Source organism: Loxodonta africana, chromosome 6, assembly GCF_030014295.1.
Source record: "Loxodonta africana isolate mLoxAfr1 chromosome 6, mLoxAfr1.hap2, whole genome shotgun sequence".
NCBI lineage: Eukaryota > Metazoa > Chordata > Mammalia > Proboscidea > Elephantidae > Loxodonta > Loxodonta africana.
In genome coordinates, this window is record NC_087347.1 from 71,686,840 (window position 1) to 71,706,408 (window position 19,569).

The 19,569-nt window shown below is 34.2% G+C and overlaps 1 protein-coding gene across 3 annotated transcripts in view; it reads left to right on the forward strand.

Moving 5' to 3' along the window:
- Positions 1-19,569, forward strand: part of ATF2 (activating transcription factor 2) — an 86,017-nt gene that overhangs the window by 26,066 nt on the left and 40,382 nt on the right. For all 3 annotated transcript variants that reach the window (XR_010322289.1, XM_003406211.4, XM_023542826.2), the window contains exons 4-9: positions 2,888-2,957; positions 10,770-10,866; positions 14,103-14,221; positions 14,363-14,491; positions 18,518-18,696; positions 19,393-19,507. Coding sequence is in view for 2 of the 3 variants with exons in the window: in XM_003406211.4 (XP_003406259.1) it covers positions 2,888-2,957; positions 10,770-10,866; positions 14,103-14,221; positions 14,363-14,491; positions 18,518-18,696; positions 19,393-19,507 (709 nt within the window). In the remaining variant the exon portion in view is untranslated. The remainder of the gene's footprint in view (positions 1-2,887; positions 2,958-10,769; positions 10,867-14,102; positions 14,222-14,362; positions 14,492-18,517; positions 18,697-19,392; positions 19,508-19,569) is intronic.

The following is a 19,569-nucleotide window of genomic DNA, read 5'->3' on the forward strand; positions in this document are numbered from 1 at the left end:
AATAATACTAGCTATTTACCATTTGAAGCTGTAATTATTGAACAGTACCCATTTTGACCTCTAAAGACTTTGTGCAAGTATAACTTTTATCACTAAAGGGAAGATCTTTTCAGAACTAGAGGGAAAATAATTTAATAGTACTGGTACCATTTGAAGTTATGTTTGGGGTTTTGGAGAACAGCCCTGGTGGTGCAATGGTTAAAGCACTCAGCTTTTAACTGAAAGGTCAGCAGTTTGAACCCATCAGAGGCTCTGCAGGAGAAAGATGTGGCATTCTGCTTCCGTAAAGATTTAAAGCCTTGGAAACTCTGTGGGGCAGTTCTACTCTGTCCTGTACAGTCGCTAGGAGTTGGAATCAACCTGATGGCAGTGAGTTTGGTTTGGTTGGGGATTTGGAAATCATAAATACTGAGTTACATTGTGTTTTTTAAGGTTTGTTTTTCAGGGCATAATAGAGAAAACCTTACAGTTTTGGGAAAGTAAGTCATATTCTCTGGGATGATTCTGTATAGCTAAGTATTCTGAGACAAAGTAGAATTATTCTAAATTCATGCAGGTAAATATTTGGTAAGTAAGGAAACCTATAGTAGAAATACCTCCTTATACCAGTTTCTCCAAGTGCCATCCTGGCACCACCAGAGCAATATTAAATTGCCTGTAGCCTATGTGATAGAATAATGGATGAAGCAATCAAAAATTTTATTCACACGTTTATCAAATTTGATATATAAGGTTAATTATGACTTCCTGAAAATCCTTTTATAGTCTTAATGATCATTGCGTGCATGCTTAAAACATAAAGTAGTGACTGCTATGAACCAGCATGCGTTCCTTAAATATAAGGCATAGATCAAACCTTCGACAAAGGCTTTGGTAGGTTAGGAGAGAACAGCGTAAAATACTAACAAGAGCTTTGAACTTGGACCCAGAAGATTAAGGTTCTGGTCCCGACCATATCACTAACAAATGATGTGACTTGGGCTGCAGTTTTCTCTAGTAAATTGAGGATGGACTAGATTTGAGAGTGATTTTTTTTTTTTCTAGGCGGTAAGCAAGCAGTATAAATAGAAGTAATTACAATTAGGAAAAATGTTACGAAAGTAACAAACAGAATTCTGAGATAGAGTTAATGGAAGCAGGGTGTATTTAGGATCATAAGGCAAGGGCTCTTGAGTGGTATCTCTCAAACTTAGATGTAAAAGATGGGTAGAATTTGGAAAAGGAGGGCTGTACGACATGGAGGGAAGAGTGAGAACAAAAGCACAGAGCCAAGGAAGCATGAAACATGAGCACAGTCGTTTTAGTTGACTGGAGTGTGTGTGAGACTTTTGAAAAGGGTAAGTTAGAAAGATGGGTAAATAAAAGGCTTTAAATACTGGAGTATGAGTTTAGGTTGTGCTCTTAACACAGTAGGAACCTATTAAAAGTTTTTGGCGGTTGAGTGTCATATTAAAAGCTGTATTTAAGAAGGCTGACATAGTGGCACTATATTGGACTGTATTTCATTTAGGAAGGCTTTGATATGATTTTGTGATTGAACAAACAGTAGATTAAACAAGTAGGTTTGTATTTCAAAAAACCCAGGAGCAGACTGTTGATTGCAAATGTTTCTGATTCTGTTTATGATTCTGTTGGCCTTCCCTCGTGCTTGTCAACTTGTGACGAGATGGGCTGGCTACCTTAGCTCCAGTCAACTTACCAACATTTAAAGCAGGAAAAAGGGGTGAATAGTACCAGCTTCATCTTTCTTTCAGTCTAATAAAGCAGAAGTTTTCCCAGAAACCCCACAGCATACTTCTGCTTGTCTTGTTGGCCAGAACTCTATCACATGGGCTACCCTCAGCTGTAAGATGGGAAAAGCAAGTGTCTTTGCCTAAGACTGGACACATCGCTCCTGTGAATAAAATTGAGGATCTGTTACCAGGGAGAAGGTAGGAATGAATATCAGGGAGACAATTTATGTGTTTACCATAGACAGATTGAACAATGAAGGAATTAATTAGAGGGGAGAGACAGGAGGAAGAGAAACCAGAAAAGAACTTATTAAAATAGTCTAGCTGAGAAAATTGATAATGAGGACTTGAATTAATGAAGCAGTGGGTGGTATCCAGGAGAAGTCAGTTGGTTGCGATATTGCAGAGGCAGTCATTTGCTTTAGATTGCCTGTTTCAGCAAGTAATTGGAAACCTAGGATTTGGGGAGAGATCAGAGTTAGAGATATAGATTTTGTTTTGTTAATACTGTCATATCTCCTCTACCCTGATGATGGATTCCCTGAGACTGGAATCTGTTTCTCTTGTATTTTTACATTTCCCTTTGAAAGTCTTCCATAGGACTTCACACATAGGGAAAAGGAGTAAGTTTGAGAAGGTATTTAAGAGTTTGTTTTTAGATATGCGTTTTTGTTTTTTTTTTTGGTGGTATATCCAGATAGAAATGTTTAACCAGTCAGTAAGAATATTGGACTAGAATTTAAGACAGTGATTAGGACTGGAAATAGAAATTTTACTACCGTATTTCCATAGCTCTTTGGTATGATCCTTGATAGACTGCATAGTATTTGCTTATTTAATATTTTTGAATGAATATAATTTGTTCACTGTAAGTACTTTTATTCTGTTGAGCAAGAAAGGTTTAGCCTGATAGAGTTTCTAATCTTTGTTCTGTAGTGCAAAATCTATGTTACGTGTATTTCTTCACTCTCTAAGAGAATGAAAGATACAGCTAAAATGTTAGTAAATGTGGGTTTTTGTTTAGTTTTTACATTCAAATACAAAAGGTGATGAGCTTGGTGAATATCAAATCATGAGATTTACATTTTAAATTATCCTTTTTTAAAAAATACGTTCTGTAAAATGTTTAGCTGTCTTTTACTATTGCATTATAGGCAATACAAGGACCTGTGGAATATGAGTGATGACAAACCCTTTCTATGCACTGCCCCTGGATGTGGCCAGGTATATATAAATTACTTTGTATAATTTTGTGTATTTTCACATTTATTAAAACACCGGTGACAGAATATGTTCTCATTAAATGATTTCTCTTGAGCTCTTTTGTAAAATTTTGGAGTTAGGATGAATATAACCTAGAGAAGTTTTGGGAAGAAATTCTTCTTTTTCCTCAATAGCATACCTGAGTTTAAGAAAAGATAATCTAATATGGGGGGAAAAAATCATGTAATAGAAAGGTGGAAGCCCTAGATAGAAATCTAGGGCTTAAAACTATACTGATTTAGCCATTGTTGGTTGAAAATCATTGATAAACTGCTTAATTGGAAGTAAAATATATATTATCTTATATGAAAATTGCTTTAATTTACTGAACTTAAGAAATTAACTGATATTTACCTCTGGAAGTATCACTGATGTTATTAATGTTTTTAAATCTAACATCTATAATACAGAGCATGCTTAGAAGCAGTTTCAAAAAATAATATTTTGGTGTTTGTTAACTGACCATTAAATTATTAATCTATTGCTATTGTAATTATTCTACCTCTTAAAATAACTGTAGACACTAGGAAAGAATGAGAAAATATATTTAAGGTATAGTGAAATGACAGAGTACTTAAATATACAGAATATAAGTCATAAGCATTAGAATGTTTATTTTTTGTTGATATTTTAAATTGAGGTTAATTGATAAACAGTAAATTGTAGATGTTTATAGTGCGTAATTTCACAAGTTTTGATACATGTATATATCTGTAAATATTCACTACAATCAAGATACTGAATATATACGTAACCCCAAAATTTCCTCATGTCTATTTGTAATCCCTTCCTTCTAGCCTGACTTGTCCCCTTCCCCAGGCAACCACTGATCTGCCTTCTATCACTGTAGATTAGTTTGCATTTAATAGAAATAGAATCATGCAGTATGTACTTTTGTCTGGCTGCTTCACTCCACATAGAGATTTCTCCATACTTTTTTATGATCAATAGTTAATTCCTTTTCATTGCTATGTAGTATTCCATTATTTCACTATTTGTTTATGTATTTGTTTTTGAACATTCGTGTGCGAGTCTTTTACGGACACTTATTTTCTCTTGGGTAAATATGAACAGGTGTGATGGCTGGGTCATATAATAGATTTATGTTTAACTTAGGAAATTGCCAATCTATTTTCCAAAGTGGATGTGCCATTTTACATTCTCACCCACAATGTATGAGAGGTCCTGTTGTGCCGTATCCTTGCCAACATTGGTGTTTTTTAAATTTTAGCCATTTTCATGTGTATGTGCTGGTATCTCGTTGTGGTTTTAGTCTTTATTCCCTTAATGACTAATGAGAAGATAAGCACTTTTCTATGTACTTATTGGCCATTTGTATACCTTCTTTTGTGAGGTGCCTTTTCAAATCTTTTACTCATTTTTAAAAATTGGGTTGTCTAATAATTATTGCATTGTAGAAGTTCCTTTTATTTCCTGGATACCAGTCCTTCGTCAAGTATGTTTGTTTCAGTCTGTGGTTGGCATCTTAATTTTCATAATGCATTAGGATGAGCAGATGTTTTTAATTTTAATGAAGTCTTATGTATTTCATTTTTATGGTCGTTGCTTTCTCTGACTTATCTAAGAAACTTGCCTACCACTAAGTCACAAAAATGTCCTACTTTGTTTTCCTCTAAAAGCTTAATAGTTTAGAGCTCTCCTCTGTCTTGAATTAATTTTTGTGTATGGTATGACACAGGGTGAAGCTCACTTTTTCCATAGGCTTTTCCAGATACATCACCATCATTTGTTGAAAAGGCTTTTCTTTCTCCATTAGATTGGCTTGACTTCTTTACTGAAAATCAGATAACTGTATGCATGTCAGTCTATTTCTGCCTTTTCTATTCTGTTCCATTCATTGATCTGTCAACTTTTATTGCCAGCACCGCAGTGACTTGATTACTGTAGCATTACAGTAAGCCTTCCAGTCTGGTAGGCTAAGTTCTCCAATTAGTTCTCCCTTTCACAAGATTGATTTGGATAGTCTAGATTCTTTCTATTTCCATAGAATTTCTAGAATGAGCTTTTCAAGTTCTGCCCCCCAAAAGTGCTTTCTGGGCTTACAAATGGGATTGTGTTGAATCTGTAGATAAATTTGGGGTTAATTGACATCTTAAGACTATTGAGTGTTATTACAAATCATGAACATAGTCTCTCCTGTAATATCTTTCAGCAGTGTTTTGTGATTTGCAGTGTAGAGTTAGTATGTGTTTTTGTTGTTTATTCATAAATATTTTGTCTTTTGATGCTATTGTAAATGGAATTGTTTTTGAAATGTAATTTTTAAAAAATATTCTTTTTTATTGTACTTTAGATCTCAAATTTTACACAGCAAATTAGTTTCTCGTTAAACAGTTAATACACACATTGTTTGTGACATTCGTTGCCAACCCCATTATGTGTCAGCACTCTCCCTTTCTCCACCCCAGGTTTCCTGTTTCCATTTGTACAGTTTTCCTGTACTTCCTACCTTCCCGTCTTTGCTTTTGGGCTGGTGTGCCCATTAGTCTTGTATACATGATTGAACTATGAAGCATGTCCCTCATGTGTGTTATCGTTGGCCTTATAGACCTGTCTAATCTTTGGCTGAAGGGTGAACCTCAGAAGTGACTTCAGCACTGAGTTAAAAGGGCATTGAGGAGCCATACTCTTGGAGCTTCTCCAGTCTCTGTCAGACCAGCAAGCTTGATTTTTTGTGTGTGTGAATTGAATTTTGTTTTGCATTTTCCTCCTGCTCTGTCCGGGACCCTCTATTGTGATCCCTGCCAGAGCAGTCAAACCATCTAGTTGTTCTGGGCTCAGTTTGGTGAGGTTGTGGTAGTTGTGGTTTGTTAGTCCTTTGGACTAATCTTTCCCGTGTGTCTTTGGTCTTCTTTGCCCAGCTGGGATGGGACCAGTGGATGTATCTGAGATTGAAATGTAATTTTTGCATTGTTTGCTGCTAGTATATAAAGAGTTGGTTTTTTATATATAAACCCCGTATCCTGCAACCTCGCTCAATGATTTTGATAAATCTTATGCCTGTATCACCCTGGTTGAAAGTTATTAATTCTGCATATTTTTTCTTTTAAATGAAGATTAGAATTTTATTTATTTATTTATTTTTGAATTTTTATCTCCTTAATTAGTTTTACATAGGTCCAGGCAATGCTTTTCAAACAGCAGTTCGTGGCATAACTATTAATGAGTTGTGAATCAATTTAGTGGGTACCAACTAGCATTTTTTAAAGTGAAATAAAAGAGTATGAGAGAATATTATACATAACAAGTATAAATACTGTTTTGTGAAATGTGTTTTAATTATATGTTTGTATGTGTGTATATGGTATAATCATGTTGACACAAGTATCAGTGGGTGGCTTTAAAGAACAAATTTATCTTTCAATTCAAGTGGGATGTCTGAATTCAAGGCATGGCTCTAGCGGGAGGTCCTTTTTTGTGTGTTTCAGTTTCTGCTGTTGTTGTTTGTGGATATAGTTGAGTCAGTTCTGACTAATAGCAACCCTATAAGACAGACTAGAACTGCCCCATAGTGTTTCCAAGACTGTAATGTTTATGGTAGCAGATTGTCAGGTCTTTTCTCCAGCGGAGCAACTGGTGGGTTCAAACTGCTGACCTCTTCAGTTTCTAGAAGCCTGCAGTCCTTGGAGTTTCTGGGCTTGTAGATGAATCTGCTGTGTGTATCTGCCTTCATATGGCGTCTTCCCCCCATTTGTGTCTCAGTGTGTATGGTCTTCTTTTATAACTGAAGTGATTAGGTTTAGCATCGATATGGTCTATATCAGTATGGTCTCATTAACATAAGAAACCCCTCTATTTCCAGTGTCAGTTTACAGGTACAGGGGTTAGGATTTCAACACATATTTTTGAGGAACATAATTCAGTCCATAACACGTGTTATATATATGTTTCCTATGGTTCATTGTGAAAGAACATTTGAAAAACACAGCTTTATAGAATAATTTCAGGTTTATGTGCTGTGCAAATCTCCAGCTGTGTCTTTGAAGGGGTCCACCCTTGAGTAGCCTATTCTTTATTTAAAGAGAATGTTACTGCAACACATTTATGAGGCTAAGATTTTTTTTTTAATTTTCTTAATGGAAAATATCAAACCATACAAAGAACAGAGAGAGAAGTATAATAAACCTGTATATGTCCATCACTCAGCTTCAATAATTATCAGTATTTTATCAGTCTTGTTTTACTCATCTCTCCACATTTTGGGGGAGAATTTTACAAAGGAGATAAAGATTAATTTTCTATTCAGTCTAAAGTTTTAACGAAGGGGTGTGAGTGTGTGCGCGCATGTGTTAATAACTTCCTTCTGTTGAATAGAGTCCTTCAACTAGTAGGGAAAAAAAGATACATTGCTGTAGAGTCGATCCCTACTCAATAGTGAGCCTATGGGACAGAGCAGAACTGCTGCATAGGGTTTCCAAGAAGCACCTGGTAGATTCGAACTGCCAGCCTTTTGCTTAGCAGCCAATCTCATAATCACCACGCCGCCAGAGCTCCACTAAACTAGTGAAAAAAGTAGTAAACTGCACTATTGGCAAGTGCCTTTAACTGTGCCTCTTTATCTGTTAAATAAATAGTAATCTATATATATTTTTTATATATTGTAGATACGAATGCAAAATGATTATTTCTTAGGAAGTTAATTCTGGCGAGAGTGGTCAGGCCTTGGAAACACAGATTTCCAAGATAACAGAGCTTGAATAATTTATAATAGAAGCAGCTGATTCACATCCCTCCCATCTGTCAGGTTACCCTTCCTTTTTAAGCGAGATGATTATTTATCCTAATTTTAAATAACACTGGGGACCTATCCAGAAAATCTTTCTTGACTGCCTTTCCCTTTATTTATTTAGCTGTATACTCAAGGTCTTGTTAACAGAATACATATGTTTTTGTGCACACCTACGGCATTTTGAATTGGAGTATTTTTTAGAATAAATATTTTAATTTGGCTGATAAAGCATTTCAAATAGACCCTAACCCAGTGCCGTTCAGAAGTTTTTATCTTAGCATGTAATAGCAGCTTTGTAAATATTTGTTGAAGAAAGTGTGCATTTCATATATGTATACCTTTTCCTTTTGACTACCTTTTGGAAGATGGCCTTTTGACAGTGTCTTTTAAGATTCTTGTTAAAAGTAAATAAATTTTCTTAGATGATAGCCAAGGTCAAATTTGCCTATATCAAATGTTAGTTTTGCTGTGATTTTTCCTTCACATTGGGAATTGCTGCTATTCATGTATGTAAATAATACCATTGTGTGGTCAGTAATCCCTTTAGAAATGCATTTAGAGAAATTTCATCTGTGAGTCCTACGTGAGACTCGTTTGTATATTCCTTGCATTACCTCTTTTAATATCCGTATGCTCCTGAATATATTTTATGGTCCTAACTGCTCCTTTTCATCTAAAATTGCACTTCATGCCGTTTTTGCATGTGTTGTACAGTAGAACACAATTCTATATGTAGCTTCTCTTTGATTTGAATATTTCTGGTCAAATTAATCCAAACAGAGGATTGGTAGAATAAAACTCCTATGAGGAATCTTTTCAGGTTCTTCTTATATATTATTTATGCTGACTTTGCACTCTTTTTAATCTGGGACCTCTACTAAAATGCATTCATTCACAAATGTTTAATTATCACCTTCAATGGAGAAGGTATATTGCTAGGTTTTTAGGAACATAAAAATGAATCTTGCTCTAAGATACTTTCAGTGTGCATGTAAGACACATTTAAAACTGTAATACAAAGTAAAAGCAGTGAAATAATGTCAGTATACTTGGCAAATATATTAATTCTCCAAGAGCTTTGTTATTTAGTCTGGCAGAGAACCACTGCTTCTGATCCTTCCAAATTTGGGAGGAATTGTTATAATGACAGAGCAATAGGAAGATAACACCTGAGTGAGGAAGAGCTGGATTGTGGCCCCAGTGCCTGTAGTTTGTCACATCTGAACATTCTCCTTTAGTGGCGATACAAGCAGGTTTTGAGGAGAGGTCATGTAATAATCGGTGATTTTTCATTGGTGTGTGCAGTAGTTTAAAGACTTAGTGATAAACCATATTTAGTATGATATAGCAAAATTCAGCCAAATTAAATTAAACTTAATTCACCTGCATGAACAGTCTGTAATTTTTTTTCTCCTCCCTTAGAGTGTTCTTCAGGATTCGATTTTATTGTAAGGAGCTCATTCTTTTGATTAGCTTTTGTTGAACACTTATTATGTCCTAAGTTTCAGGGGTTATAGTAGGAGCTTGGCCTACTTACAAGGACAGATATACATAAAAATTAGTATCAGTATGATGTTGTGATAGGTGCTAAAACCAAGGTGCTGTACAGAGCTTAACGGGCCGCGAAGGAGAGAGTTTAATTTCACAGGCTGAGAACTGGTGGATTGTTTTTTTTTTTTTCAGTTGCCTTTGAATTGATTTCTAACTCTTAGCAAGCCCATGTGTGTCAGAGTGGAACTGTGCTTCATAGGGTTTCAGTGGTTGATCTTTCAGAAGTAGATCGCCAGGTATTTCCTCCGAGGTGCCTTTGGGTGGCCTCGACCTCCAGCCTTTCAGTTAGCAGCCAAGCACATCAGACACTTCAAGGATGATATAGGTATTCAGTATCATACTTTTTTTTTTTTTATTTAAGTTTCGATTAAAAAGCATAATGATAGATTCTTCTGTATTGCTTTAAGGTTGCCCTAAAGCTACCATTAGTTGTAAGAATTGGGTAAGGAAAGGAGGAACCACAAGAGAGGGGGAATCCATTTTGAAATAGTTCGGGGATCAAAGTTCAAATATATATGATCCTAACATCCCTGTTTATAAGGCTATACACTAGAGAGTGAGTTTAAATCTTTTAAGTTAGCATTTTAAAAGTATTGGTATCGAATAACAAAAAATAAATGCTTCCTATTTTGAGTTGTAAGATGTTCCTTCTTAAAGGTTGCTATTCAGACACAGGAGATAATTAAACAATAAATTTATTATGTTGCAATCAATTTTTTTAATCAATAAATGTTGCCTTTGACATGTAGGACCTAGCCAAGTTAAGTGTAGAAAAAAATGTAATGGATAGCTTTAAAAATGAAAATAATTTTGTTTCATTTTTTATATGATGTTTGAGTACTATGATGAAACAAAGTCATAAAAAATCACTGGCTATTTTAAGTTAAAAATGTAGTTAAGAGTAAATTTAATTTTAGTTTGAAATGAGCTGCCTTATTATTATATTGGTTGCTGTTTCCTCACTGGATTATTCTTTTTTTTTAATGTAATAGTATAAAGATCATGATTTATTTCTTAATTTGTCCAGGAATAATATCTTTGTAAGACAATTCTCATTTAAAAAGTGGTAAGTAACCTTAAGTCTAGGTCAGTATAGTACTTTCTTCAAAAGTCATTGTACTATAGACTATATATTTCTACTATAATATGACAAAAAATTAGTAGTCATTTATTTTTAGTATCCAAATTTATGTGAAGTTTCTTTGCTGCAGGTTTTTTTTTTAATGCTGTCAAATGAGTTATTTGAACTATTAATGTATCAGTATTGTTTATTCTTGGGTAATGGGTTTCTCTATGATTATTTGAAATCTAGTATGTTTATCTATACTGATAATAGATTCTTTTATAGTTAACAAACTGCTATTTCACTGTCAATGGTGGTTTTACATGTTGTGGAAATGAATTTCCTTATCATTTTACTTAATTTGATCAAATTGAAAATCTTAACTATATTTTAAAACTTTTTGCCACAGCGTTTTACCAACGAGGATCATTTGGCTGTCCATAAACATAAACATGAGATGACACTGAAATTTGGTCCAGCACGTAATGACAGTGTCATTGTGGCTGGTTAGTATATACTTTTATTAATAGCTTATATACATATTTCACCTGGATTGTGCACAATTTTTGTGTATTTTCTGTAAATAATATAGTCTGGTGATATTCCAGTGACTTCATGTGCAGTAAATGTTGGCAACATGTATTTTACCCATTACATTTCCATGTTTCAAACCCTTCTGAACATTCATTTCACTTTTTTGTGTGGTTTTCAAATAGATTTCAATGTCCGTTTTGTGAAAGTTAATTAGAACTTTGGGCACATTCATACCATTTCCAAAGTTTACATTTAACTGATAATTGAGCTAATACGGTATTTAGTCCATGCTTCTTCTACCTGTCTTGCACCTGGTTTACAATGCTGTGTGAAGATAGAAAATGATCAAGCTCCATCAATTGGGGAAGGAGCAATTAGCAAATGTGTTCTTTAGGATTTTGTTAATGTTTCCTTACAGATGAAACATTTGTGTTGGTAGGATACTGTCAGTAAAGGGGGCCTATATTTAGTCATTACTTTTTTGTATGTTGACCCTTTGAACATATACTATCACCTAAGCAGATGATTATCTTTCACAGTACATGAAAATTCATGCATTGGTTTATTGTTCTTCCATGCTGTATTAGCTGCCCTTTAAATATATGTATTTATATACATACATATTTTTGTATATGTACACACACATACTAATATTTAATTTCACTGTGTATGTTTTATAAATATTATAGTAAGAAAACCGAACCTTTTGGTGTCAAAGCCACAAATTCACAATTCGTAAATAACAAATTAATACTAGATTCTTCTTTCCTCTTTTAAAGCTTAGATTATACTATTTTTAAGTCTGAAATTATACCTGAATACTACTAATACTTTTCAATTAATACCTTAGATAGAGATAAAATTGTCGTATGCAATGAATGCTTTGGAGAAATGATGAGGCAGATATTAGATGGTTCTTCCTGTACCTTCAGTATCAAAATTTTCGTAATGAAAATTGGAGGAAATAATAAAGTTAATAATTTGTCAAAAACAATTCATGTAGGAAAAATATAGGAGAACTTTAAAATGTACCTTCAGTTCTATAAGTAAAAGGAAGGTAGAGAAGAGCAGGGTATATACATTTCTTTAAAATATTGTATATTAGATATTCAGAGCTAGAGTCAAAACAGACAAAAAAAAAAAAAAGAGCAACCTGAAAAGTTCAGTCTCCTAGGCATGACGGTCTTTGCTTCTCTGAAACTTAATGTCTTAGAGCCTTTCCTTCCTTTCTATGACTTTTAACTCAAATGTTTTGAGATGGGTTTCTAGAAATTGCTTTCCTATCTTACTGCCTTTAATACAATAAAAAAATAGAACACATCCAAACACAGCACTTGACCCTATGTTTTACTAATTAAAATATGTTGAGATGAATAGTGTAGTATAACTGTATAAATGTAATGCATGATGTGTGGTATATATTTTATTATTAATAGCCATAAGCAATTTGCATGTTAAATGATTGTGCCTATGTTGACTCTTCTCAAGCCTGATGGTTCCAGTAATCACTGATATAAGTGATTATGCTTATTTTCATTTTTAGGACTTTTTCCTCTTTTTATTCACAAATTAAGAGCCTTCTAATGAGCTTTGATCTGGAAACCCTGGTGGTGTAGTGGTTAAGTGCAACGGCTGCTAACCAAAGGGTCGGCAGTTCGAATCCGCCAGGCGCTCCCTGGAAACTCTATGGTGCAGTTCTCTGTCCTATAGGGTCGCTATGAGTCGGAATCGACTCGACAGCACTGGGTTCGGTTTGGTTTTGGTTAATGAGATTTGATATACAAATTCTTAGGGTATGAATAGAAGAGTCAAATTATATTCAGTTTACTAATTCAGTCATGATGGACTTAAGTTGATACATGTAAACTGGGCCCTTGCTATAATAGGATCTTGGAGATTTTTTTTTGGATAATGGGGGTATGTTATAGGCTAATAGGTAAAATGATGACACAATAGAATCCCTTCAGTAATCCTGATTAATACTAATAATGTCTGAGTCAGGCCTGCATTATGTCTATGTCTAATGTGTGTGACAAGTGGGTCATTTTAGTGTTAAATGTATTTGTGTGTAGTAAACTCTTCAGTACTCTAGGTGTGTGTGTGTGTAGAGAAGGCAAAGATAAAATAGGTAATGCCTATTGTGGGGGCACAATAATTAACAAGTATGTAAATTTTAATTTCACAAAAGGCTTTGTGAGTGTATTAAACCAGGGGTCATCCCTCTAGAGTGCTTTTACTTAGCTTAGGCTAGACCCCTGATATGACCTGTAAAAGTGATACCCTAACATATTTTTAAAAGTGACTAGAATTTGAATGTGCGACCATCTTTGATCAATACGAATAAATAGCCATAAGCCAATAAGACTTAAATGCACAAAATTAATAAATTTGCTGTTTTCCATTCAACATGGGCATAACTGGTATTTGGCCTAGAGCCAAAGCATGTGCACATGTACATACAGTGGGGGTATTGATGCACATAGCATGAGTAGATATTCAAGTGTAGTTGAAATGTTTCAAGTTGTGAAAAAAATACAGTTGATTTCCCCCTGCTGCCTAGAAATTAAGTTAGAGCATTCTTTGGATATGTGAGTCTTAAATAGCCCCTTGTACCAAGCTTATGAAATACTTCAAAATTGAAAGCTAGCTTCAAGGATAGTAGTAAAGAGGTTTTTTGTTTTTTAAGAACACTTTTTTTTAATTTTCTTTTTCTTCCTTGTAGTATTTTGATCTACCTACTAAATACCGTTTTATCCTAACCTTGCTCTCATAATAGCTTAAGAACAACTACTAGAAAGGCCAAGTTAGAGAGAACATACATGCTCTTGTCCTAGTTTTCCTCAAATTGCATGTATTTTAAACAATCCATTTTTGATAGTGTAAATTAAAAAATATTCTTACCACTGTGATAGGTAATGATAGTAGTCAATCTCTAGTGGAGGCTACTTATGCCCTCCACTCAGAAGGAGTTGACTAAGGAGCAAGGAGAACTTCTTTCATACTTTAATGGTTCATAAAATTGGAAAACTATCTTGAACTACAACAAAAACTTAACCAAATTTTGTTTGCTTTAAAGGAAGAGGTCTTTCCAAAGAGAAAATTAACAACTGACTGAGTCAGTCCTGCTAGTTTGTAAATTTACTAGCTATATTTTAGAGTCCTATGTGGTATTTAAAACTATGTGATTACTTCTTGACATTTATTTCAGATCAGACCCCAACACCAACAAGATTCTTGAAAAACTGTGAAGAAGTGGGATTGTTTAATGAGTTGGCAAGTCCATTTGAGAATGAATTCAAGAAAGCCTCAGAAGACGACATTAAAAAAGTATGTTGGTAACCATAAAATAAATAAAAAAGAGTACTTCTAACATAGCAGTAATGATTGTTTGACCTTCCTGCCTACTTATTTTAGATATGCGGATCAGTTATTTTTAACTTTAATATTTTCTTAATGTTTCCAATTTAGATGCCTCTAGATTTATCCCCTCTTGCAACACCCATCATAAGAAGCAAAATCGAGGAGCCCTCTGTTGTGGAAACAACTCACCAGGATAGTCCTTTACCTCATCCGGAGTCCACTACCAGTGATGAAAAGGTTAGAGATTTATGTATATGGTAAACACAAACTAAGGGAGAAATGTTGGTATTGTGAGTAAAGTTTAAATATTTTGTCTACAATTAAATGTTAATTTAATAAATTGTAGGTCACTCAGTGTCATCTTGTAATAGTTTTATATGTAAAAGTTAGCCTGTGAATATTCATGGAAATTTCAGGGAAAGAAGACTGCCTTTATAATTAGCTTTTTATTACACACAAAGTAGTTATAGGGGAGAGCATCGGTCGTGTTAGATAAAATTGTTATTTCAAACAAGAGATCCCTGTGGAGCAATTTTACTCTGAGTTGGAATCAGCTTGACAGTAACAGATTTGGTTTGGGTTTTGTTATATAAATTTATAAATTTAACGTAATATTCTGGGTTATTTTATTTTTAGCCACTTACAAGGAGCGAAAGCTTAAGAAACTAAAAATTGTTTGAACAAAGATTACTTAGGTTTTTAAAGGGTTAAGGAAATACCTATTCTCAGCAATGGATCTTTGATACCAGTGACTAAGAAGATGTACAATCTCAGTGCAGGCCTTTTGTAGGTAGTTTAGGCCATTCGTGGGTCCTGAATACCTTGGTAACCTGATACCACCTGGGCTATGGTTGTGTGGTGAGTAAACCATTCATTACATGTATTAAAACTTTACAACATAACCTTATCTAAAAGTGAAGGTGAGAAAGAGTACCAAGATAACTTTTGGAAGGGAAGGGAACTACATCTTGGAATATATTCCCTGCCACCTAGTAACAAAAGCTTTTAATACAAAATTGTATTATTTGAATTTATATTTAGTAAAAAATATTACCATATTAAACAGAAATGTTTATAAAATACAAATTTGTTAGTGAAAGTAGATTCTTGTTAGTTTTCTGAATTGTCTGCATTTTTATGATACTATGTAAGAAATAAGTATTTCCTCATTTTTATTTGTTTGAAAATAAAAAGATGTGCTGCAAAAGATGAAATATTGCTAATGACTGAATACAGAAACCTTGGCAGGCACATGATAAAATTTCAGATTAGTGTATTTCAAAATAAAAGAACATTTCATTTGCAATAAAAAGTCAACAGAAATTTTTCAATTAAAAAAGTGAATGTATGAATACTTCATTTTTTCATTCATAAGCACATTAAAATAAACACATTTATTGGGGAACACCATGTGAGACACAATGGGACACACGAAGAGGCATTGGCAATGTTTGTTTTTAGATTATGTTATTCTAAAACCATAACCTCATTAATGGACTTCTTCAATGGCAAAGGAGCTCAAAGTAAGGCAAAAAAAAAAGTAACTTTTTACCTAGGAATAAATGCTTTGGCTATTTTCTTTTTCCGATTATTAAAAAACTCATAAAAATCTTTTAAGAATTCTAAAAAATACAAAGAAGAAAACCAAAATCACCTGTAAGCCTATAACCACTTATAAGAATTACTAATGTTTGAAACATTTTTTCTAGATATGTACTTGTGTTTATACATACAAATATAAATGAATAGTTACATGGAAGGATAAATGGATACAAAGAAAGATTTTCAATCACTCCTAGTTTACTTTTATATCATGCATTAGACACTCAGCATTAATGGACATTTTCCCATGTCATTAGAAATTTTCGAAAATCATAATTTTTAATAGTTATATTTATTTTATCGTTATCTTAATGTATTTAATTATTTGTGTTCTTGTTGGATATAAAGGTTGTTTCTACATTATCACAGTTATTAGAAATACTGTTACATCTTTGATGTAAATATCCGTTTTTCCAAGAAAGCATTCCAGCTCCTTCACACTCATCCGCTTTTCATTGTTGCAACTGTAGCCTCTTTAAGGAATATCTCCTCCTCCTCCATTCCTCAGTCATTAGCTTCCCTTGGTCAGGGCATAGTCATGCCAACTTGTACTAAATATGTTCTGGGCCCCTTTTTCTTCTCTTCTCTGCTATCTTCCTCAGTCAGCTCAACCAGACCCGTAACATTAAACACCATTTACATCCCAGCTAATACACCTCATGCCTAGCCACCGCCCGTCTGTCATTGGTGGCTTGAATGTCGCTGTGACGTTGGACAGGTTTCAGCAGAACCTCTAGACTAAGATGGACTAGGAGGAGAGGCAATGGAGATTTTCTTTTGAAAATCAGCCAGTGAAAACCCTGTGGATCACAGCAGTCCAGTCTGCAACTTATCATGGGAATGGCTCAGAAGCGGCAGCTTTTCTTTCCATTGTGCATGGAATCACTGTGAGTCAGGGATCTACTCGACGACAGCTAACAACAATGTGCTGCTGATTGCCAAATTTATATCTGCCCAGATTTGTCTCCCGATTGCCATATTCTTATTGAGCTTCATGTTGACATCTCCTTTTCTATGTCTAATAAAAATCTTAATATGCTTAAATCAGAGTCCTGATTCCTTCCTCCGTTTTCCCTAGCTCAGTAAATTTTTTCTCCATCCATCTAGTTCATTAATTCCTTCTTTTCCTTCACATTGAAACCAACAGCAGATCTTATTGATTCTAGTTCCAGAATGTATCCTGAATCTATCCTCTTCTATCTGTCTTCAATCTCATCACTTTAGTTTAAGCCATCATCGTTTCTTACTTGGACTATTTATTAACAGTTGTCATCTCCCTGAACTTCCTGCTTCCATCTCCAGTCTTATTTTTTATAGGTTGTTTTTGTTTTGTTTTGTTAATTTTCAATAAGTCACGTCATTCCTCTGCTTAAAATCCTTCAATGATTTGCCATTGTATTTTAAGGTAATTCAAACTTCTTATCATAAGCTCTCTTTGATATGTCCTTTTCTATGCATCTAACCTCATCTCATGCTTCTTTCTGTTGTGTTCATCTAATTTTCCAAGCTTTTTCTTCCTCAGAGACATTGCACTTGGTATTGCTACCTTTTCCCTAGAACGTGCCCCTCCTTGTCCTTTCAGTATTAGTACAAATGCCTCTTTTGCAAAGAAGCTCACCTCATCTCCTATGCTATACCTAAAGTAGCCAACTCCACCGTCAATCGTTCACTGCATTTGATTACATTACACTTTATTACTTCGTAACGTTAATTACCATCTGAAATTTTCTTGTTTGACTTGTTTATGGTCTTATCTCTTCCCACTAGTCCCTAAGGGCATATCATAAATTCTCAAACTTGTTGAATAAATGAAATTCCAGTAGTACAAGTTGATCTTTTTGCCTATGTAGCTTAATAAGATTTTGATAGTAAGTGGCAGCAGCATAAAGGCCAATTCAGAGAACACAGGACACCCAGCTGGACACTAACTAGTTAAGGAATAATGGATAAAGCCCTTAATGTCTTTGTTTGCTTGCCTGTCACCTACGAAAAGACTGCCTCTAAAAACTCCTGGCTGACTCACAAATTTTGTTTTCCTTTAATTGGAAAAGAGCTCACTTTAATAATTACTGTTTATTTTACATTCAAGATAACAATTTTACTTGGCCTTTGATATTGAGAAATTCTTGATATAGGAGACATAGCTACCTGAGATTAACAAACCTTTGTATTATTTTAAGAAATTTCTGAGCATTTCTATTATTGAATTTGTATCAGCCATAACAGACTCCCTGGACCTGTTTACTCTTCTTTACAGTGTAATGAGGGAGCAGGACTAGGCAATCTCTTAGGTTCCTTCTGGATTTTAAGTTCTATGATTCCTTAAGTGAATTGTATTTTTAATTTTTATTAAAATTCTCATGGAATCTTAGCAAAGTTGCTCAGCCTTATTTATTTCTGGATTGATAGGAAAACAAGTTGTACTGAAGAAAACCACTGAGATTTTTTTAAATTGTAAAATTAATTGAACATTACGTTTGAGCCTTTTAGCTGTTCCTAAGATTTTCTTTTAGTTAATTTTAGAGGAAATAATTTACTTTGGGGGGATATTAAATATTATCTTGTGGATGCTTTTAGAAGTGTATTATTTTCTGTTCACTAAGGTACATGAATTGACTTGCCTTTCTAATTCCACCCTTTCTCTATCCCATGGTTAAATAGGAAGTACCATTGGCACAAACTGCACAGCCCACATCAGCTATTGTTCGTCCAGCATCGTTACAGGTTCCCAATGTGCTGCTTACAAGTTCTGACTCAAGTGTAATTATTCAGCAGGCGGTACCCTCACCAACCTCAAGTACTGTAATCACCCAGGCACCATCCTCCAACAGGCCAATTGTGTAAGTGATATGGGCCAATCATTGAACCATTCTTTTATGATTCTTTTAATTTCAGTTGGGTCTGTTGTGATGTGGCCCATCTCGTTTCTTATGAACCATTCTTTTATGAATTGCTCCTTGTTTTCCTGCCAAGAGTCTTCGTAAGGCATTTAATTATTCAAATTGAGACCTTAGGATTTTTTGTGTGTATGTTTTAGTTGTTTTTTTCATGCCTTAATTCTTGGGAAAAGTAATTGGATCATTCTCTAGTGTGTATATAATCCCAGTAGATTGAAAAATAAACATCTAAAACTTAATTTAAAAAGCACATCATCATAGAATATGAATTTAAGTTGGTCTCTTATTTTTATGTTTTATACAAAATGCATAAAATTTCTCCATCACCAGAGGGCATTTCTTTTAGGTCTCACAGGTAGCTCTCAAGAGCTTTCTGATAAGATTTTTTTTTCATTTTACAAGTTGGAGATTGTCCTAAGTAACGGAACTTGTTCCATTTTTTTTTTTTTTTCCTCGTTTTTATACTGCCACATAGAGTGTGCATTCAGGATGCAATTACTGATAATTAAATTTTGCAGTTTCTTTCCAGTTAGAAAATTTATTTTTAAATGACATGATAATAGGAGTAAAAATTCTGTTTTTTTTTAGGAAATGTTTTGATATGGGTTTCTTTAGTTTCCCTTCTTCTGTTTCCCTTAGCCCTGTACCAGGCCCATTTCCTCTTCTGTTGCATCTTCCTAATGGACAAACCATGCCTGTTGCTATTCCTGCATCAATTACAAGTTCTAATGTGCATGTTCCTGCCACAGTTCCAGTAAGTTTGAAATTTAGACTATTTAAACCTTTTTTTTTTTTTTCTTTTAGAAAATTTATCTT